General features: G+C 37.1%; 1 protein-coding gene across 1 annotated transcript in view; it reads left to right on the top strand.

Moving 5' to 3' along the window:
* PPP1CB (protein phosphatase 1 catalytic subunit beta) overlaps positions 1 to 17,765 on the top strand; it is a 30,174-nt gene extending 12,409 nt beyond the window's left edge. Inside the window, exons 2-8 of the mRNA XM_054195523.1 lie at positions 158 to 289; positions 3,696 to 3,926; positions 4,262 to 4,366; positions 9,424 to 9,495; positions 12,892 to 13,043; positions 14,640 to 14,774; positions 15,389 to 17,765. Coding sequence (XP_054051498.1) covers positions 158 to 289; positions 3,696 to 3,926; positions 4,262 to 4,366; positions 9,424 to 9,495; positions 12,892 to 13,043; positions 14,640 to 14,774; positions 15,389 to 15,493 — 932 coding nt within the window. The 3' untranslated portion in view covers positions 15,494 to 17,765. The remainder of the gene's footprint in view (positions 1 to 157; positions 290 to 3,695; positions 3,927 to 4,261; positions 4,367 to 9,423; positions 9,496 to 12,891; positions 13,044 to 14,639; positions 14,775 to 15,388) is intronic.
* The last annotated feature ends 425 nt before the right edge of the window (positions 17,766 to 18,190 follow it).

Here is an 18,190-nt window from a genome sequence, read left to right as displayed (position 1 = left end):
TCGTTGGAATACATAATTCCAACACATTTGGTAGATAAGTTGGAGTGTGCTGCTGGTTTTATGTCAGATATAGATTTCAAATACAGCTCATCTGCACTTACCTATTGCTGTGTATCCCTGTGATAGTTACCTTCAATTGTTAAATGTCTCATTTCAGTACGAGGATGTCGTCCTGGGAAGATTGTTCAGATGACCGAAGCAGAAGTTCGGGGCTTGTGCATAAAATCAAGGGAAATATTTCTTAGCCAGCCTATTCTCCTGGAACTAGAGGCACCTCTGAAAATTTGTGGTATGTAAACTTTGTGTGTATCTGTTTTATGTAGGTATTTTGATCTAGTTGTATGCTACATGGGTTCAAAGGATACTGAGATAGGCAAGTGGTCTTGACTTGGGTGATACAGATTAGACTGAGGTCTTCACAATCTTAAATGTAACTTTCAATTTAGATATGATTAAGTTGAGAAAAGGCAGTTAACAGTTGGCAGATCGCCGATGCTCCTGGTACTACTTAGGAGCAAGTTCCGTTGGCAATAAGAGCTGCTTCTGTCCTTGTCTAGTGTGAATTTTGCAACCTGTCCCTGTACTTCCCTAGGGACTGCTTGTACAGAGCTGCTACTCTTCTGAACACTATGAGATAGTTAGTGGTTAGCAGCTTTAAAAGAAAAGGAAGCAAGTGTTTAATGCCGTAGTTGCTCTCTTCAAAGCATAAGCAAACAAAGATCTTTACATGTTGTGAAATGGAACACATCAAAAAGTGTTGGAAGAAAGCATTGTTAGTCTTTCACTTGAAAAAAAAATACAACCGGATGCAGACTGTTAAATTAGTCTTAGTTACCATGTAATAAATTCCTTGAGCTTTACAGAAAATTTAACAAACTTCATTATTACTGTCAAATATGGATAAAACTAAAGCGTGTGTGTTCTTTACCTCTAAGCCCTTATAAGACGCTAGACTTCTTCAAAAGTATGCTGCTGTTAGTAGGTATGCAAGCTTGTAAAAAAAACCAAACAAACCTGTTACAAAAGTATTGTAATAAATACTGGCTTATAATCCTTCAAGTTATTAACAGCAGACACAGTCTTAGAGTAAAATTTCTTGAATTGGACTTCTTAAAAGTGTTGTAGTATTGAAGCAGTCTTTTAATTTGTTAGTAATGACATGCTCAAAGATGGATTAGCTTCTTTTTAGGCTTCCTTCTGGCAGACCTAATGTAGCAATGCTTCTTACATTAAGAGAGGATGTTATCAATTAAAAAAAAAAACAAACCCAAACAAAACCAAACAGTAATGGCGAAGCCATTTTTAAATGACTAATTGCTTGGTAGGGTGGGGAGGGAAAACAGACCAGCTTGCCTAATGACATAAAGTTGAAGGTAAAATCCAGCTTTGTCACATTGTGTTTATGCTACACTGAAAAGATTGCAGTAGTCTCAACGTATTCCTAGATAAAGAAAAGATGAAAACTCAAATTAAATATTTAGATTGTACATAAGTCACAGTCGGCAAAGTATAATTAGCCTCCTTCAAAGTTAATTTCTCATTTCCTTAAATTGAGACAGTTGAAAGGACTGTTAGGTGCACAATAATAGGGTAGCAAATGCACAGTTAAATAGGCGTTTGTTACTTTTAAATTGGATTCCAAACACTGTGATAGCACTGGGAAGTGTCAGGTGCATCTAAATTTAATATTAGAACAATTGTCAAAAGATGCATTTAGATAAAAGTGAAGGAAAGATGATCACTTTCACCAAAAGCAAAATATGCAGCTGTACTGCTTTGAACTACTATTTTAGTGTGTTCAGGCAATGCCTGAGGAACCATTAAAGAATTGTCTTGTCTTGTAGTCAAGTCAGTTCAAAATAAGCTTTTACATCTTGAATGGCTGTGTTTTAATGTAAGATGAAAGATATTCTTATGTAAACATCCATTTTAAAATAGGTGCAGTTTTTACTGTAAGGCTTTGTATCTGGTAGACTTCAATTCAGCTTGTGCCCATACGAAGCTGTATTTTAAAATGCCGAGTGCCTTGAATGGAGTAGTAAATACTTTTGTTGCTTTACAAAATGGTTTCTATAAAATGTTCCTTTAAGTGCTTTGGTCCCTCTGGCTCATGTGTAACTGAAAGTAGTTCTAGACAATGAACACAATTACAATATTCTTTCTGTAGTACGTTTACTTGGTAGTTAATTCTGGTGGTGGTGAAGTCTGGGGAGTGTATTGATAGTGTAGTTCTGGAGTACTATACTCAGCATAGCAATGACTTGCTGAGGAGTCTCCTATGTTTTCTTCTGGTTGTGACCTGAAGATTTGTGAATGACAAGTAGAATAGGAATCATTCTTGTTGCATCGTATATGAAAGTGATGTTAGCCAGTGAAACTTCAGATTATTTCTGGAATTGGGTAGTAGATAGTGTTCCCTGTTATTAAAGAAAATTGATAAGTGATTCCTCTCCCTGAGTGAGAAATAGGTAGGGAAGAATGCAGCCTAAAGAAGGGAAGTATTGCATTTCTCTTGGAAAGAGTAAAGAGGAATATAGCTATGTACTCTTCTTACCACTGTATGCTTTAAGAATTGAACTGGAGAGCATACAGGTTTGGGAAGCTTTTTTCTTTTTTAAGGTTATGGAAGAAGTTGTAGAGAGATGTCTGTGTGTGGTTTTTTGCCTTTTTAAGGCCATAGTAGCTGGCACTCTCCAGGAGAGTAGCTGTGCCTAACAAAGTCAGGATTTTGCCACTGAACAAGCAGCAAAAATCAAAATACGTTTGTGGAATGTTTAGTGGAAGGGGTGAGGAGCTACTAAGTTTAAACAGCATACAGCTTGTACTGAAGGCTTCTTGCATAGCTTTTTTGCATTCAGTCACTTTGGTAATGAATTCTACAGTCATCTGGAATAAATTGTGTGTATTCTGGAAGCTACTGTAGAGCAGCGTTGGTATCTTCTTTGACCTTATGGGCAGCACACAGAGTTAGCTTTGGCTAGTCTGATGTGATACGCTGTGGTGGTATAAGTGCCACACAGAGCTGTTTCATGGAAAGCCTGCTTAATTTTAAAGCTGGCAGTGTGATGAGTACCATGACAGTTATTTTTCTTAAGATATACCTGCAGGGTTGTGTATCTTGTAAGGGATATCAGTCTTTTGAGTCTCTGTACTGTTTTTGTGTGAACGATTGCATCAAAGGAGGAGTTTAGCCTAAATGCTGAGGGATGGGAATCTTAGTACAGCAATGTTATGGGAGGATAAGGAGTTGACCTTTGAAATAAGTGCTTAGTGCCAGCACAATGTTCGTTTTCTCTCTAGTCGATATCTAGATTCTTTACTGATCTGTTTTTGGAGTAAATAATGTGACTTAACTTTTTCTTAATACATTGACTTCCTGGCCATGTAACTTCAATTAGAGGCTGGCTGTCTGCTTAAATGTGAAGACTTCTGTAGCTTTTGGTTTTCAAATTGGCTTCGTAGCAGACATAGCAGTTCTGCACATACTGTGGATTATTTACATTTAGTGAGGACTTCAGGTTGCAATATTAACATGGTTCTAACCTTTCTGATACCTATTGCCAGTCTGTTTTTAGAAGAACTATTAATGCTTTTCTTAAGATTAATTAATAAAAAGTGATTGGCTGACTTAAGTTCTTGATTTGTGTACTCTTTATGTTGTTGCACTAATCCTCGGTAAACATTTTCTTATACAGGTGATATTCATGGTCAGTATACAGACTTGCTTCGATTATTTGAATATGGAGGATTCCCACCGGAAGCTAATTATCTTTTCCTTGGAGATTATGTAGACAGGGGCAAACAGTCTCTGGAAACAATTTGCCTGTTACTGGCATATAAAATCAAGTACCCGGAAAACTTCTTTCTCTTAAGAGGAAATCACGAGTGTGCCAGCATCAATCGGATCTATGGATTCTATGATGAATGTAAGCAAAACCTGTTTCTTTTGAAAGACTGTAACAGACTAGCATTGTGTTTTGGAGATGTGACTCGTACTGCAAGGATTTCAATATTCTGTGAACCTGCTTTGAAACTTCTAAAAGTACATTTCAAACCAAGGTTAAGTCACTCTAGAGGATGATGATTTGCTCTCTGCTGTCCTTGACATGCTGTTGCAGGAGATTGAAACTGAAGTAAGCTAACAGAAATAAAGCCCTCTGAAGACAGTTTGATGACATTTTTAGTCAGGTTGTGATATATATTGCAGGTTGGCTTTAAGAACACACCCTTCTCTTCCTAATGTTGCACACTGTTCTTGTAGGCAAGCGAAGATTTAACATTAAGCTGTGGAAGACCTTCACAGACTGTTTTAACTGTCTGCCTATTGCAGCCATTGTGGATGAGAAGATCTTCTGTTGTCATGGAGGTAAGCTTATGACTGTTTTTAAAGCTGTGTCTAAACGGATCGTTGGGTTAATGCTATACTAAATGGAGTGTGGATGTGCATACCTGATATTTGGCTGGGGACACATTTAACCTTATATTGTCTGTAAAGGTCACTGTTATGCCTTGTGCTTTTCTGTACGCCTGGCAGCAGACAGGTGTCATTCTTACCTGATACACATGTTCTTCCATGTCTGAGGGGCAAGTGTGTCTGTAAGTATTCCCATCAGTGTGTCCCTCCCTGAAGGATACTGAATGCTAGAATCCTTGCCTAATTTGCCACATGATTTGTTGCCGTTAACCATGTGTCAGTGCAGCCTAGCAGTGAAGTGAAAGAATAACTTTGACAAGTAACCCCAGCTTTATAGTTTTGGTCTCTTTAGCTGGTTTCGTAAGATGTTAGTGGAAGGGACCTCTGAGGTCACATAGACAAGCCTGCTGCTTGAAGAAAGACATTTGTTAACATTAGAGCCGGTTAGCCATAGCTTGCTCTAACTCCGTAAAACCTTTGCTATTGGAAAGTCTCCATTCTGTAGGCGCCTGTCCCAGTGCTGCCCTCTTCTTATAGTGAAAAAAGTGTTTTGTGTTGACCTGAGTGACTTGTGACTTGTCTGAATGTTGGAACTTACTTGGGTGCTGTTCTCTATATAAGGGGACTCCCCATGTTTTTACAGGCAGTGATGTTTACAGGCTTTTGGGAGCATGTAGAGTCAAACAATCAAACAATTTCAAATTACTACCTGTAAGAGCTATCCTACCTTTTTGCAGCTATCTTTGCAAGTGCCCCCATTAATAAGCAACTTGGTGCCTTGCACTGACTGATCCAGAGATGGTGTGATGGGTGTCACACCTGCATTGTCAATGAGACAATTAGAGATTAGTGGAAGTGAGAGAGCACTGCAGAAACCTCTAGTTTGACTGAACAGCTCCATTTGGAATTAGAAATAGCACGAACCCAAAATTTCTGAGCAGACTTCCAGACTTCGAGACTTGCATTGATGGCTGCCATCCTGCCTTTACTAATTACAAGTGTGTCAGCAAGAGCTCTGCCTGCATGGAATGTGCTGTAAAAATAATCCTGGCTCTTCTTGCATCCTGTATTGAAACTTTTGCCTTCAGTGCCTGCTAGTATAAGCTATCAAAGTGCTATGCATAATATGCTCTAAGGTATTGCCATGTGTTTGTAAACACAGAATTAATGCAATTATAGACAGTTGAGTTTGCCAGTCTCCAGGTAGTACTAACATGTTAAAAAAAGTACTTGTTTTCTCACATCTTGTGAGAAAATCACTTCTCAATCTTTTCCTCTCGTTCTCAATCAGTGTAATGTGTTGTCTTTTTTTAGAACTGGTACCTATCTTATGAGCCAGATCTCATAATTTTAAGCATGTGAGGTACAAAATCACTTCTGCACCATGTTAGCCAATTACTAGTGGCTAAAACCATGTAATAGATTTGTTTCCAAAAAAGCTGGTGAAGGAATTATTCTTTTACTACCATTATACTTCTTTGAATTTTGATTTATTTGGGAAATGGTAGAGAATGAATGGTGACAGAATACAGGCAAATAATTAAGTGGGTGGTAGTAGAAGCTAATCCAAGAAGCTTAGCAGGTAGAGTAGAATGCTGTGTTCTGTGACAAAACTGATAGTTTTGTGTGTATATGCACTTGAGCCCTAAGTTATGAGCAAGAAGCCTAGAAAGCTATGTTTCAAGAAAAAAGAAATAAAGCTTTATAGTATAAGTATTGGGGGGATTAACCTCTTATTTAATCAAGTAGAAAACTTTCGTTTTGTGCATAGTATACTTTAAGGATCCTCTTATGAAAAGTAATATTTATTTCATTGAATGCTGATTGTCCCTTAAGCTTGTACAGGCTTCATCTGTCACTGAAATTACTATCACTCACAACTGATCTGCGGCTGTGAAATAAAGTGAAAAGGTTACTAAATGTGCTGTGTGCTCCTAATAAACGAAAGTGGACATTCAGCACATAAGTAAGTTTTGCCCATTTTCCACTCTTCTCCAATCCTATCCAAACTGCATTCCAGATCCTATGAAGTCATGGACTGTCAACGCCTTTACATGATGTTACTACTATAATAAACACTGAGGCAGCAACACAAACCATTCAACTCTGCTGGAGGTTGAAGCTAGCATGTAGATACAAGGTAGGTGCCTTTTTTACTATATTGCGCATTTTTGCATAGTTTATTTTAAAAATATTGTCCTCTGGGATATATAATAAAACTTTGCAAAACCGCATAACATAGTAAAACAAAAGGCACCTAACTTACCCCAGTAGGCTATCTACAATAGCTTAAAATCCTGAGTCACCTTTTTTACTTAGACTTTTCTGGGCGTCTGCTGTTTTGAGTTCTCTATCTCACAGTATAAATCAAACCTCTCTTGCCATCCCTGTCTCCAAATGTCTGTGCTCATGAAAGGAATCTTTCATTGTATCCTTCCCCATTACCTCCCTCTCTCTTCCCTGTCTTTTCACATTGCTCATACAAGTCACATTTTGGCATTTTCTTAAGGTCGTCCTCTACTCTACTTCTGACTTTGTTCTTTATTTTGCTTCATTAAAGCTTATTCCATGACCATTCACAACTTCTCCCTTTTGCTCTGTTTTGTATTCTGTACAGTATTGTCCTTATGTCCTCTTATCTATGATCCCACTCCCTATTTCTGATCTTTAGAGACCTTATGTGATTACTTTCAATTTTCTGTAATTAAGTCCATGTTTTGGTGTCATGTTGATGGAACATATGTCTTATCAAATTGCATTTAAGCTCTGAGATGGGAGTCATGGTAGTTTAGTAGAATACTGGATTTATGTAATATTTTCAGGCTGTGGAATTCTGTTTTACTTGTGACATTAGTGACAATGAAATGTATGTTGAAGGTCAAGTCTACTTGATAATCTTACGCAGTACCCAAAGAGACCTGAGGAGATTCCTGGATTATGCTAGAAAAATAAGTAACCATCACTCTTGCTTTACCAATTCCACCTGATCAAGGGAGTGGTTCAAATCTAGATCCTGGATTTGATGAGTCTGCCAGGAGTAATGTCAATTCATTTTTTGTTTTCCCTTAGGGAAGGGATGCTCTTATGCTTCAAGAAGATAGTACACTAAAAGATACTTGTTCTGTGCTTCGCTGTCAGTATGTGTCAGGACAACTTAGTTCAATTGTGTACTTTTCAGTTTTCTTTCAGTACACAGTAGGTTGCAGCAATTGCTGTAGTGGCAGCAGCTTGACAGTGAGCTTTAGTGGCCTGTATTTGAATTATTACTTCCTTCATTTAATGCTGATCATGTACAACTTTTGTCTGTAGGTCTGAATTTGAGACATTAGCTATTCCTTTTTGTGCAGGGAGAGTTAGGAAGATATTTGGGAAGAGACCTCTTAGGTGGTTACAAAGAGGTCTGCAAACACGCAGGCAGTTTTGTGGGGTTTTGCTATTTTACAGTGATGTAAAATAGCACAAAAATTAACAGCTACAGGGTTGAGACACGGTTTGTAATAACAATATTTTATAAAGAACTTAGTGCTTTGGGTGCAACCTGAAATGCTAAGAGCTGTAACCTCATAGAAGGTCACAGACTGGTTGTGCTTATTTCACAGAGATTGTCCATTACTGTCTCAGGGTGTGGTGCTGAGTAGAATCCACATGCCTTTGTGCTAATGTAATCTGCATGCAAATAGATCAGATCTGGGGAATGGTATGTTGGTCAAAGTTTAAAAGCTGATTATCTACTTGAATTTATATTAGTATCCCTGTGTTGTTGTGTAAGTAGACTTGACTAAAACTCCTTTGGTATGCTATTTAATGTAAGATTTCTGCCATCCTTCACAACCTCAAGATAATATTGTGAAGACAGCTTTAGCAAGCCGATGAGGATAGGCTTTTATCATAAGACTGCTTCAATAAAAATAATCTAAAATCTTAATACTTGAAGAAAAGTTCCTCAAGTCTTTATATAAAATGCATTGGAGTCATTGTTCCTGTAACATGTACGTTGCAACTGTGCAAACTGATGTCAGCTGAAATTACTTTGTGGTGACTCCTTTCCAGTGACAGGTTTTCTTCTGTCATGTTCAAAGTTCTGGGCTGAGTCAAATGGATATGGCTTGTTAATATGGAATACATTTCATCACAAATTAGGTCTTTGTGTTCTGTTTCCAAATATGCAACTTTTAAAATTAAGTGATCTTGGCCTGTGTCATTTAAGTCACTTAGGACCCTTATTTAAGGACATGTCAAGGTGCTAGAGCATCTAGTAGGTGCTCTTTCATGCCTGTATGCCTTGCGTAGAAAAGCTCTGGCGTGTCTACTTAAACTGTTCAAAGGGTGGCTTTGGAATCCCCTGCTTTGGCTGTAATTACATGTTAATATGGCAAAAGTATACAAAAAGAGCTGTGTCTTTGTGATAAATGGCTTTTTGAGTAATCAAGGTGCAATGGTTATATAAATTACTAAGCATCTGAGCTATAGTAGATGACCACCTTTGTGCTCCTTATCTGTTGCAGCTGAACAGCATCCAGTGACTGCTGCTCAGCTGGTGTATGGTAAAGCACTGAAATACAGTGATGTCAGTTATGATTCCAGTCACACCTGCAGACTGCTTTGGCTTGTGATCTTTTAAAGCTGGGTAGGGGATTTTCCTTTAGCTTTCATAAGGTGGTTATAAAGAAGGTCTTCTGCACCAGTTTAATTGTGTTAGGTAATGGGAATGCTGTCTTTCACTGGTTCTCTCTAGTAAGCTGTTTAAGAGAACACACTTAACTGTAGAGTTCTGTGCTGTGTGGCTAAAAGGATGGTAGGAAAACTAATAAAACCCCTTGCTAATTTCATTGTGTTATACTCTGCCCTTCTGTTCAGGAACTTAATTGTCTTACAGCAAATGTCTTTTCTTTATATTACAGTGGAAACAATGGATGCTGTATGACTTTGAACCTCTAATTGTGTGTTCTGTGGAATCCTTTTTACAGGTAAAATATGTAGATAAGTCACTAGTTTTCTTGTACTTACAGGCCTGTCTCCAGATCTCCAGTCAATGGAGCAGATCCGGAGAATTATGAGACCTACAGATGTTCCTGACACAGGTGAGTGACATGGAATTTACTCTGAATAGGTCTTAATGATGAAACAGGTTTAATTTCTGTACAGGCAATGCAGTGACTTAACACAACCTCTGTTCACAGTACAGTATTCCTTGATGTCTGTATAGGGTGACAGTCTTGTTCCTCGTGATGGCTAAGTTAGCTGATATGTTAGAGGCTATTGCCCAGGTTGTTACTGCTTCTCATAACAAATTAGGATACGTTGTCCAAGTCCGGATACATTATCCACAAGTTTGCCTTAAAACAAACTTAGAAATCTAATAAAAGATAAATGAAATTAAGCAGTTCTTTTTCTTGCCTTGGTTAGGCACACCAAACCTTTTAGTCTATCAAAGAACACAACTGTTTAAAGCTTGCCGAGTATTATTTAAAGTATTTGGGCTTCTCTCTACTTGGGGCTATGTGTCCTTCCTCTAAATTTGTAAAGTGTAGCTCCTACTTCACTGCGATTGGGTTTTCAATTAGTTGTATCAATGTGTTAGTCCTGAAACTTTCTTCTACTAGTACGTTAATGCTTTGTATATAGGTGTTGGATGCAAATTGCCGGTGCTTTCTGTACAATATTATTTTGAATGGTTTAATTAATCATCTTCTTCAGTGTCCCATTTATTTCAAATTCTGTTACTAGTGGAACTGTCAAGCAGTACAATGGGAGATTTTTTAAAGTGTTGATTTCCAATAGTGGTCTGAAATTAACTTTCAGAGGAGATATTGCATCTAAACCTCTTTTTGAAACACAAATTACAATTACAGTTAAACCTTGGAATAGAAGAATTCTACTTCCTGTAATGTTCCTCAGTGCTGATGCATAAGAGTAATTCAGGGACGGATATGAATATATCGACTGTCCCTTAAACAACAACATTTCTGTGTGAGCTGGTGTATACATACTTGATGCTGAGAAGCATTACTAGACTGGTAGTGTTTCTGTAGTATAAATTACTACATTGTTCTTCCTTTTATGCTACTTATAATTCACCCAATGCATAACCAAATAAATGTCAGTACAAAACGAGTCAATCTTTGCATTTATCAGATCTCTCAGAAAAACGTAGTTCTGTTCAACAGGCTAGTACTACTGCTTGAACCACCCCCGCTTCAGGAATGCCCTAGCAGAATGTAGTTCTGGTTTCCATGGACACTCCACTGAAATCATATGTATTCTTAGTACCTCCTAAAAATAAATACAGAGATTTAAAAAAAAAAAAGGGTTTTGATCTACAGGGTCATCTGCAGTCTTAATTTTGCTTTCAGAGGCAATAGGTGGATGTTTACCAGCAGAGGTAGAATGAAATGTCCCATCAGAGGCATGTGTACATGTGGTACAGTGACATAGAAGGTCTTGGTCTTTTGGACCTACTTAAGGCAACGAACATTACAGAATTAAAGTAAATCTTGTGGAAAAATGTAAAATAAACTGAAGTGGTCTCACTTCTGTGAAAGTTACAAGTCCTTAAAAGCTATCCCTTTGTGGAGGATGTCACTTGGTGAATGTTTGTGTTGATACACAGACATTTTTGGTAGATGTTCGTATGGCTTGTGCTGAAAAGATTGTATTGCAATGATTGTTTCTTCTAGCCTGGTGGAAAAAAAGCCTTTTCAACTTCAACCGCAATTTGAAGACCTCTTAACTTTGGCATTTCTATGGGTTTGGGGAGCTGTTTGTTCAAATCTGACTTTGTATTCCAACTTAAATCACTTGCCTCTGGTAACTGTTAAGGTATTTGCTTTCTGTGAGACCAAGGTATAAATGATGTATTTTGGTCAGCATTGCCAACCATTTGCTTATTAGGAAACTGTAACTCCCTCTTCTGTGTAATCTTGAATGTCTCATATCAGCTGTGCCATGGGATGCTCCTGGTCAACCTAGGCTATTGTAACGGTAGATGTTGCATATTAAAATATAAGTCTACCTGGGCAACATAGTTTAGTTTAGACAAACTTGTTGCAGGGTTCTGTTATGCCACTGCTAAAGGTTATAGGACAGATTTGCCTATTGCTGTGTATAACCCTAAAGATTATTTGATTTTGGGATAGAAGAGGAAGCGCTTCCTAGGTGGCTTCTGTCACTTGTTGAAAATCCATGATAAGAAACCATTAGGGCTGCAGTGCAACTATTCTGTTTTGAAAAACATGTTATTCAATATAGAACTAAATTTCAGTTGACTTTCTTGTCATATGCTGTCTGTATTCAGTAGTTTATTTCTAGGTAGATATTTTATCTAAAATGCAGTTGTACTTGCTCTGTTCTTCATCTTCTAAAAGCAAATAAAATTTTAGCCTCTGCTAGAGAAGAACTGTGACTGGTACCAGACCATTTGATAGCTGTAAATACAAAATTATCTAGTTGTATAATAGGTTTCAGACATTAGTTTTGCTTGATTACAACTTGAAGGATCTGTTAATTAAGAAATAGTGTCTTCAGTATTTTGTTTAGCAAACAACCAGATGTAATTGTAAATCAGAACTTCTGAGTGCCAGATAAAGGCGCCTGCTGACATCTCTTTCAAGATTGTGAAGAATACTTTTAAGCATTTAAATGTTTAAGAGTTAGTCATCACAGGTAAAGAAAGTACAATTTCATGGAAAACTATGAAATACATTTTGAATGCTTTTTGTTTGTGGTGTGTTTGAATTGGCCTGGTTCTTTCTCATGTGAAAACGCTTTGAAAGTTCTATTGTCCAAAGGCATTGCAGTTGATCTAGAGAATTTTCTTTGTACCCAGTTCTAACTCCAGAGTTAGCTGACCTTTTGTTGGTAGCGGAAAAAAGATCTTGACTAGTGCTAAAACAACAAAGAGGTTATTGTTCTAATTTAGATTCCAGACTAGTTGGCACGAGGCCTTTTAAAAAGTCAACAATAGTCCAAGCAAACTGAAAGTGCTACCTGAAACAATATATCAGAATTTTGCAATGTTAAATTTTGATTTGTAAGGTTCTTCATGTATGGTAAGAAACGTAAGAATCAAAGCTGACCCATGTTCAGGAGGTTGTGGTACAAATTTATTTGCTGTATTAATGACTGGCCTTGCATAGGATTTTCTAATTTGCTGCAGCTTTCAAACTAAGCTTTCTTGGTGAGCTGTGAAATAGATGGTTGCCTTCTAAAATGCACCCACTGCAGCATTTTTAAACTTCTCAAATGCCAACTGTAAACATGCTGAATATTTCAAGGTACTATCAGTGGTGAGGGGGGAAAAGTCTCCAGACATACACAGACCGTATCTTTTGTCTGAGTTGCAGTTTAAATATCGCTGTATTTGCTGCTAAGGCTTATTTGCTTTAGGAGAGCTGCTCTGGTAATTACAATAAAAGTATTTTACATTGTAGAATGATACCTCCTAAGACTAGCATCTTCACTTGTATTGTCTTTCAAAGGCTTGCTGTGTGACCTGCTGTGGTCTGACCCAGACAAAGATGTGCAAGGTTGGGGTGAAAATGATCGTGGGGTCTCTTTCACGTTTGGTGCTGATGTGGTCAGTAAATTTCTGAATCGTCATGATCTGGATTTGATCTGTCGAGCTCACCAGGTATGAACTATGCCGCTGTTGCTTCTTAGAACCTCTCCTTCTAGACTTTCTGCCTCTTTGGTGCTGCTTATCAGTACGACATATTTGAAACTTAGTTTGCATTGTGTTACTTTTAGGAAAGAAAGATCTTCCTAATAAAGGGACTATAAGGCTGTGTCCTTCTATTGACTCGTATTGAACTGAGTGTCTAACATTAGTCAGTGAAGTAAAATACTAACACTAGATTTCCCCCACTGATCTTTTGTAATGTCTATTTATTGTTAGACTGTTTTATATGAACATTACGGGTAAATTGTCCAGGTTTAAAGTGGCAAAGTGACTTGAATTCGAGATTTACACTGAAGTTTCAGAGTTCTTCCATTTCAGTAGTAGTCAGTTCCCTTGTAGTTGTGGCTTAAACTATCTCTGTGTCACTTCATGGAAGTATTAAGTGTATTTTGAATGTTTCTGCAAACAAGTCTGAACATAAAAGCTTTCACCATTGCCTCCCTTTTGGTTCAGCAATCTAGAGTACTTTACAATAGATTGTCTGACTGAAATGTGCAGAAAGGAAGGTTATTTTTGGCATCATCAATCTTTAAGCACACTTTTCTGCAGTTTTTCTTAAGTTACTTTAAGCAAGTGTCCTAGTTAGGTGGACATTAGGTTTCAATTTCCTGTATAACATTTCGGTTTCATTATTTAGTCAATTTTAAAAGCTGTCTCCTGCTGTGAAAGAAAAATAGGCTTTTTATTCTGTGTCACTGTTAGGCTTGGATATAATATCAGAACATTTAAATATTTCTTCTTGCAATTTTACTGCTAAAACATTAGAGAAGATTGGTCAGTGTGTGGAATGGATATTAAGATTGCTTAATTGCTGATCAAGATTGGTACCAATTTCCTGTATTCACGTAGTCACTTCAGTTAGTTATAAAAGTAATAGTTATAAAAGTATGACATCTGACTGTGGTGATTGGATCAAAGTGAGCAGTTGGTGCACTAGTTTCACTGCATTATAAGGTGAGGCTTTTATTTTGGGGAAGAGGGAACATCCTTAACTGATGCATCATGCTACTTGCATTTCAAAGGTGAATTATGCTCTTAGAGAAAATATGGCAGAACCACTTTGTTTTTAGAGCATCAAAATTATAAAAAAGCCTACACTTGAGGTTTGTATGATCAACACTAGTGTGACTTAAACTGTACTCTTACGGTTGCAATGAAGGTGGTATCTAAACCTTGTGCGTTCCAAACTAGTAGGTCAAATATTCAAATTCCATGTATAAACCATAAAATTCTGGGAATCCTTAAACTGGCAGTGCATAATTGGACTTAAAGTATGAAAATATTGAACAGTCAAGCTTATGCATATTTAACATTCGAAGTATCGGACAGGTTAAGCTACCTGATTTGGCATTCAGTGTCCAGTTAAGACAAAATGACTGAACTTGTCCTGTCTGAAAGCCAAGACATAAAATACCTTTTTGATGAGTTCTTGTCATCTCTTTAATATAAGTCCTGTTTGCCTAAAGACTGGCTTTTTTCTTCAAAATTTGTTTGGTTTTTTTTTTTTGTTTTTAACGTGAGCTGTATTGATTTCTCTGGTGTTGACAGGTGGTTGAAGATGGATACGAATTCTTTGCTAAACGGCAGTTGGTCACCCTATTCTCAGCTCCAAATTATTGTGGAGAGTTTGACAACGCAGGGGGCATGATGAGTGTGGATGAAACTCTGATGTGTTCCTTTCAGGTATGATATATTTGGACATTAAGTATTACTTTAGGTGTTGGACTATATGGACTGAGTCTGCCTGTTGACGTGCTTATGGTTAGTCTAGGGTAATATACTTGAGTTACAGAAAGGACTGCAGAGCAGGCTGGTGTTTGTGGCCAGTTAGAACTGCAAACCAGCTGTTCTCCAGAGAACCGTGTGGGATTTGCTATTTTCCAAATTCCTGCATATTGAGTTATTCCATTTATTCGGATGCTTATTTCAGAGTTTAATTGGGTGATTCTTTTCAGTTGTACCTAGTGATCGGAGTACCTAGTTATGCAGACTAATGGCCTATTGGGACCCTTTTAGTCTGGTTACTCTGAACAGATTTTAATCCCTACTCCTTCCTGGACATGTTTTCAGCCCCTTTTCTTTCTCCTTCCCAGCCCAATGTAGTAGTAGAAATAGAAGGATTTAGAAGTAGTAGTATTGTTGTATATGGGACTAATAAATTTGTAGGATTGTGATGTGATTTCCTCCCCACCCTCACCTCTCCTGTTCCTGCTGAATGAGATGTCATGTTCATTTAACAGTATTTGAAGTGTTCTGAGTCGTCACTGACTAAAAAGAACTGCTTTATTTTCTCAAAGATATTGAAACCATCTGAAAAGAAAGCCAAGTACCAGTATGGTGGACTGAATTCTGGGCGTCCAGTCACTCCACCTCGCACAGCTAATCCACCGAAGAAGAGGTGAAGAAAGGAATAATGTAGAAACACCATCAGATCTGTCAAGGACAAAACTCCATATTACAGTAAATAATAAGTGTGCACTGTAAAACCATCCAGCCATTTGACACCCTTTATGATGTCACACGTTTAACTTAAAGAGACGGGTAAAGGATCTTTATTAATTTTTTCTAGGAGAAAGATGTGCAACACTGTATTGTAACAAGTATAGCTCCAAGTTCTAATATCCAGCATAGAGTAAAAAAATATTAGGAAAAAACTATTGCAACTACATATTCACATTTACCACGGTTTTTAAAGTTGACCAACATCCCAGTTAAAACTTGATGTAATAGTTAAACCAGATGAGAGCATGATGTTCCATTTGTGTAATGTGGTCTTATTGTTGCTTGATTGCTTTTACTTTGATTATTTTGTAGCTAGAATGATGCGAATATGGTATCTAGTCTTATTTCCCGGCTCTCTCTTTGAAATTGAAATAAGGAAGGGGCTTTTTAGAACAGCCATTGGTCTCTTATCCTCCCCCCAAGCCCCCTGTTCATAATAATTCCGCCCAAATGTGTGCCCCATTATAATGCAAAGTTTATAGTACGGTAGTTATTAAAAGGCAAACTAAGTCCAAAATGCCCAGACTGGACAGCTTGACAGCCAACATAAATTGAGACAGAAAAACCTGTCTTGACATTTTAACTTAAACTGCCACACAATGAATTTGTGCACTACACTATTTTAAATTATTGATGTTACACTGTGCTATGGCACTTCATTTAACTTAGGACAAAAATGGTGTTGCCTATTAGTTGGTAACTTGATTATGTGGTACCTTGGCTTTAGTTTTATTAGCATGAAACACCTTTGGCATGCTTAGCTTCCAGGTAACTCCCTACCTGCATCAAAATTCATCTTACATAGTTCCACAGCACATGAAGATCCTTATTTGCTAAGCCTTTGAAAGCTGACATTCTTTTTCAGAAGAGGGTGTGTTTAAATGGATGTTCATCAGTGGACAGTAGGCTAGCTAGCGAGTGGTGATCTGAAAATGCTATAGGAATGTCCAACATGATTATAAGGCTTATGTCACTAAAGATTATATCCTTTGGATTTTCATGATCAAATTTCATATACTATTGTATAGACTTATGCTTTGTAGTGTACTATAGTAGCAATAATTTCTGTACATGATCAAGAGTTATGCAGTATTTCTTTTCAGTTTTCTCCTTTCTTAAAAGAGTTAACATTGGTAAATGGCAAGATACAGAGAAGATACAAAATTTCTAGTAGAATAAATGAAAGGCACAGATTTGTGATGCTTTAGGATGCAATACTTATTGGATATAACTGCAAAAGTGTTTATTGAATATTGTCAAATTTGTAAGATTCTTTGGGGGAAGGCTTCAGATTTATACCATTCTAAATGTTCATCAGTAGACGTAAAACTCTTGACTTCAGTATTGTCTTTGAAAATGTTAAATTGCAGATTCTGGTAACTTACATTTTATGAACTGGCACATTATATAATGCAAGAGATATATTGATTTCTGACACAGTGAGCAAGTTCTTTAAAATGGATTTAAGTCTCTTTTCTAATTCCATTTTGTTTTAAATGCATATTTTAAATGTAGGTTTTTTCATTTAGTAAAAGTTGTCTAATTCATTTGAATGAAGTCTGACTTGTTATTTTAACATACCTTACTGTTACTCAAGAAGTGTGGAGTTTGTTTGTTTTTTTTTTAAAAGAAAAAAACAAACAAACTTACAGCATATATATCTGTTCCTGATTTATATTGGTTTGGTCTGTGTGTTTGAACAATGGCTTAATTTACCCCACCTTGAAGCAAGCACCAGAGTTTCAATACATAAAATGTAGAAGTAGGGCGGAATTCTTCTGATACTGCTCAAAGACACTTGTTCTTGAAATTCAGTGACGAGCGCTATGTAAGTGAGAGTAACTTCAGTTTGTGACAAGATAATTGATGAAATCTATTCTATAAGCCCTTGACAGGGTAACTTCCTGCTCTAAGTCATTGCTTACTTGAGGGTTAGTTTTACAAGTTTTGAAAATGCTGGGTTTTATGAAGTGCCAGCCTCTATTATAAGAAGCATCATGTTACCAAACATCTGGATTAACACTTTTCCATTTTTTCCTTAGTTTCTGGAACAATGTCTTCTGTATCATGAAATGTCCAGGTGTAAAGCTGTATGTTATGTGAGTACCCAAGATGCTCGCTTGTATTACAGATGCTATGTCAAAAGGAAAATAAAGTCTTCAGGCCTTCTTATGTGTGCTAAAGAAATAGGAAATTTCTAGTTTGTTTTATGGCACTAGAAAGCCAGATCTGGTGGTGGTATTCTGAAGGATTGCTGTTTTTATATAGCAGTAATCACTTGCGAAGGATTTGAATGCTGTTTTGACTTCTGGGGAGTTGGGACATCTGCTAACATCCCTCATCGTCCTATATTGCAGAAAAAATACATGATTTAATAAACTTATCCCTACAAATACAATTGATATTCCATACTAAAAGCAAGTCAGGAGCATCAGATACATAACAGAACTCTCCGCACCACTTCAGCTTATGCTTACAATGTTAATGTAGATCTTTCATATTTTTCCTATTGTTTATTCTGGAAGAGATAGAAAAGGGAACCCGAATCTAATGATACTTGGATACAATTAACTCCTCTTTCTGTGGAAATCTCTAGT

The sequence above is a fragment of the Rissa tridactyla genome, chromosome 3 (assembly GCF_028500815.1).
Source record: "Rissa tridactyla isolate bRisTri1 chromosome 3, bRisTri1.patW.cur.20221130, whole genome shotgun sequence".
NCBI classification, from domain to species: domain Eukaryota; kingdom Metazoa; phylum Chordata; class Aves; order Charadriiformes; family Laridae; genus Rissa; species Rissa tridactyla.
Note: the sequence above shows the minus strand (reverse complement) of the source record. Positions and strands in the feature narration are given on the sequence as shown.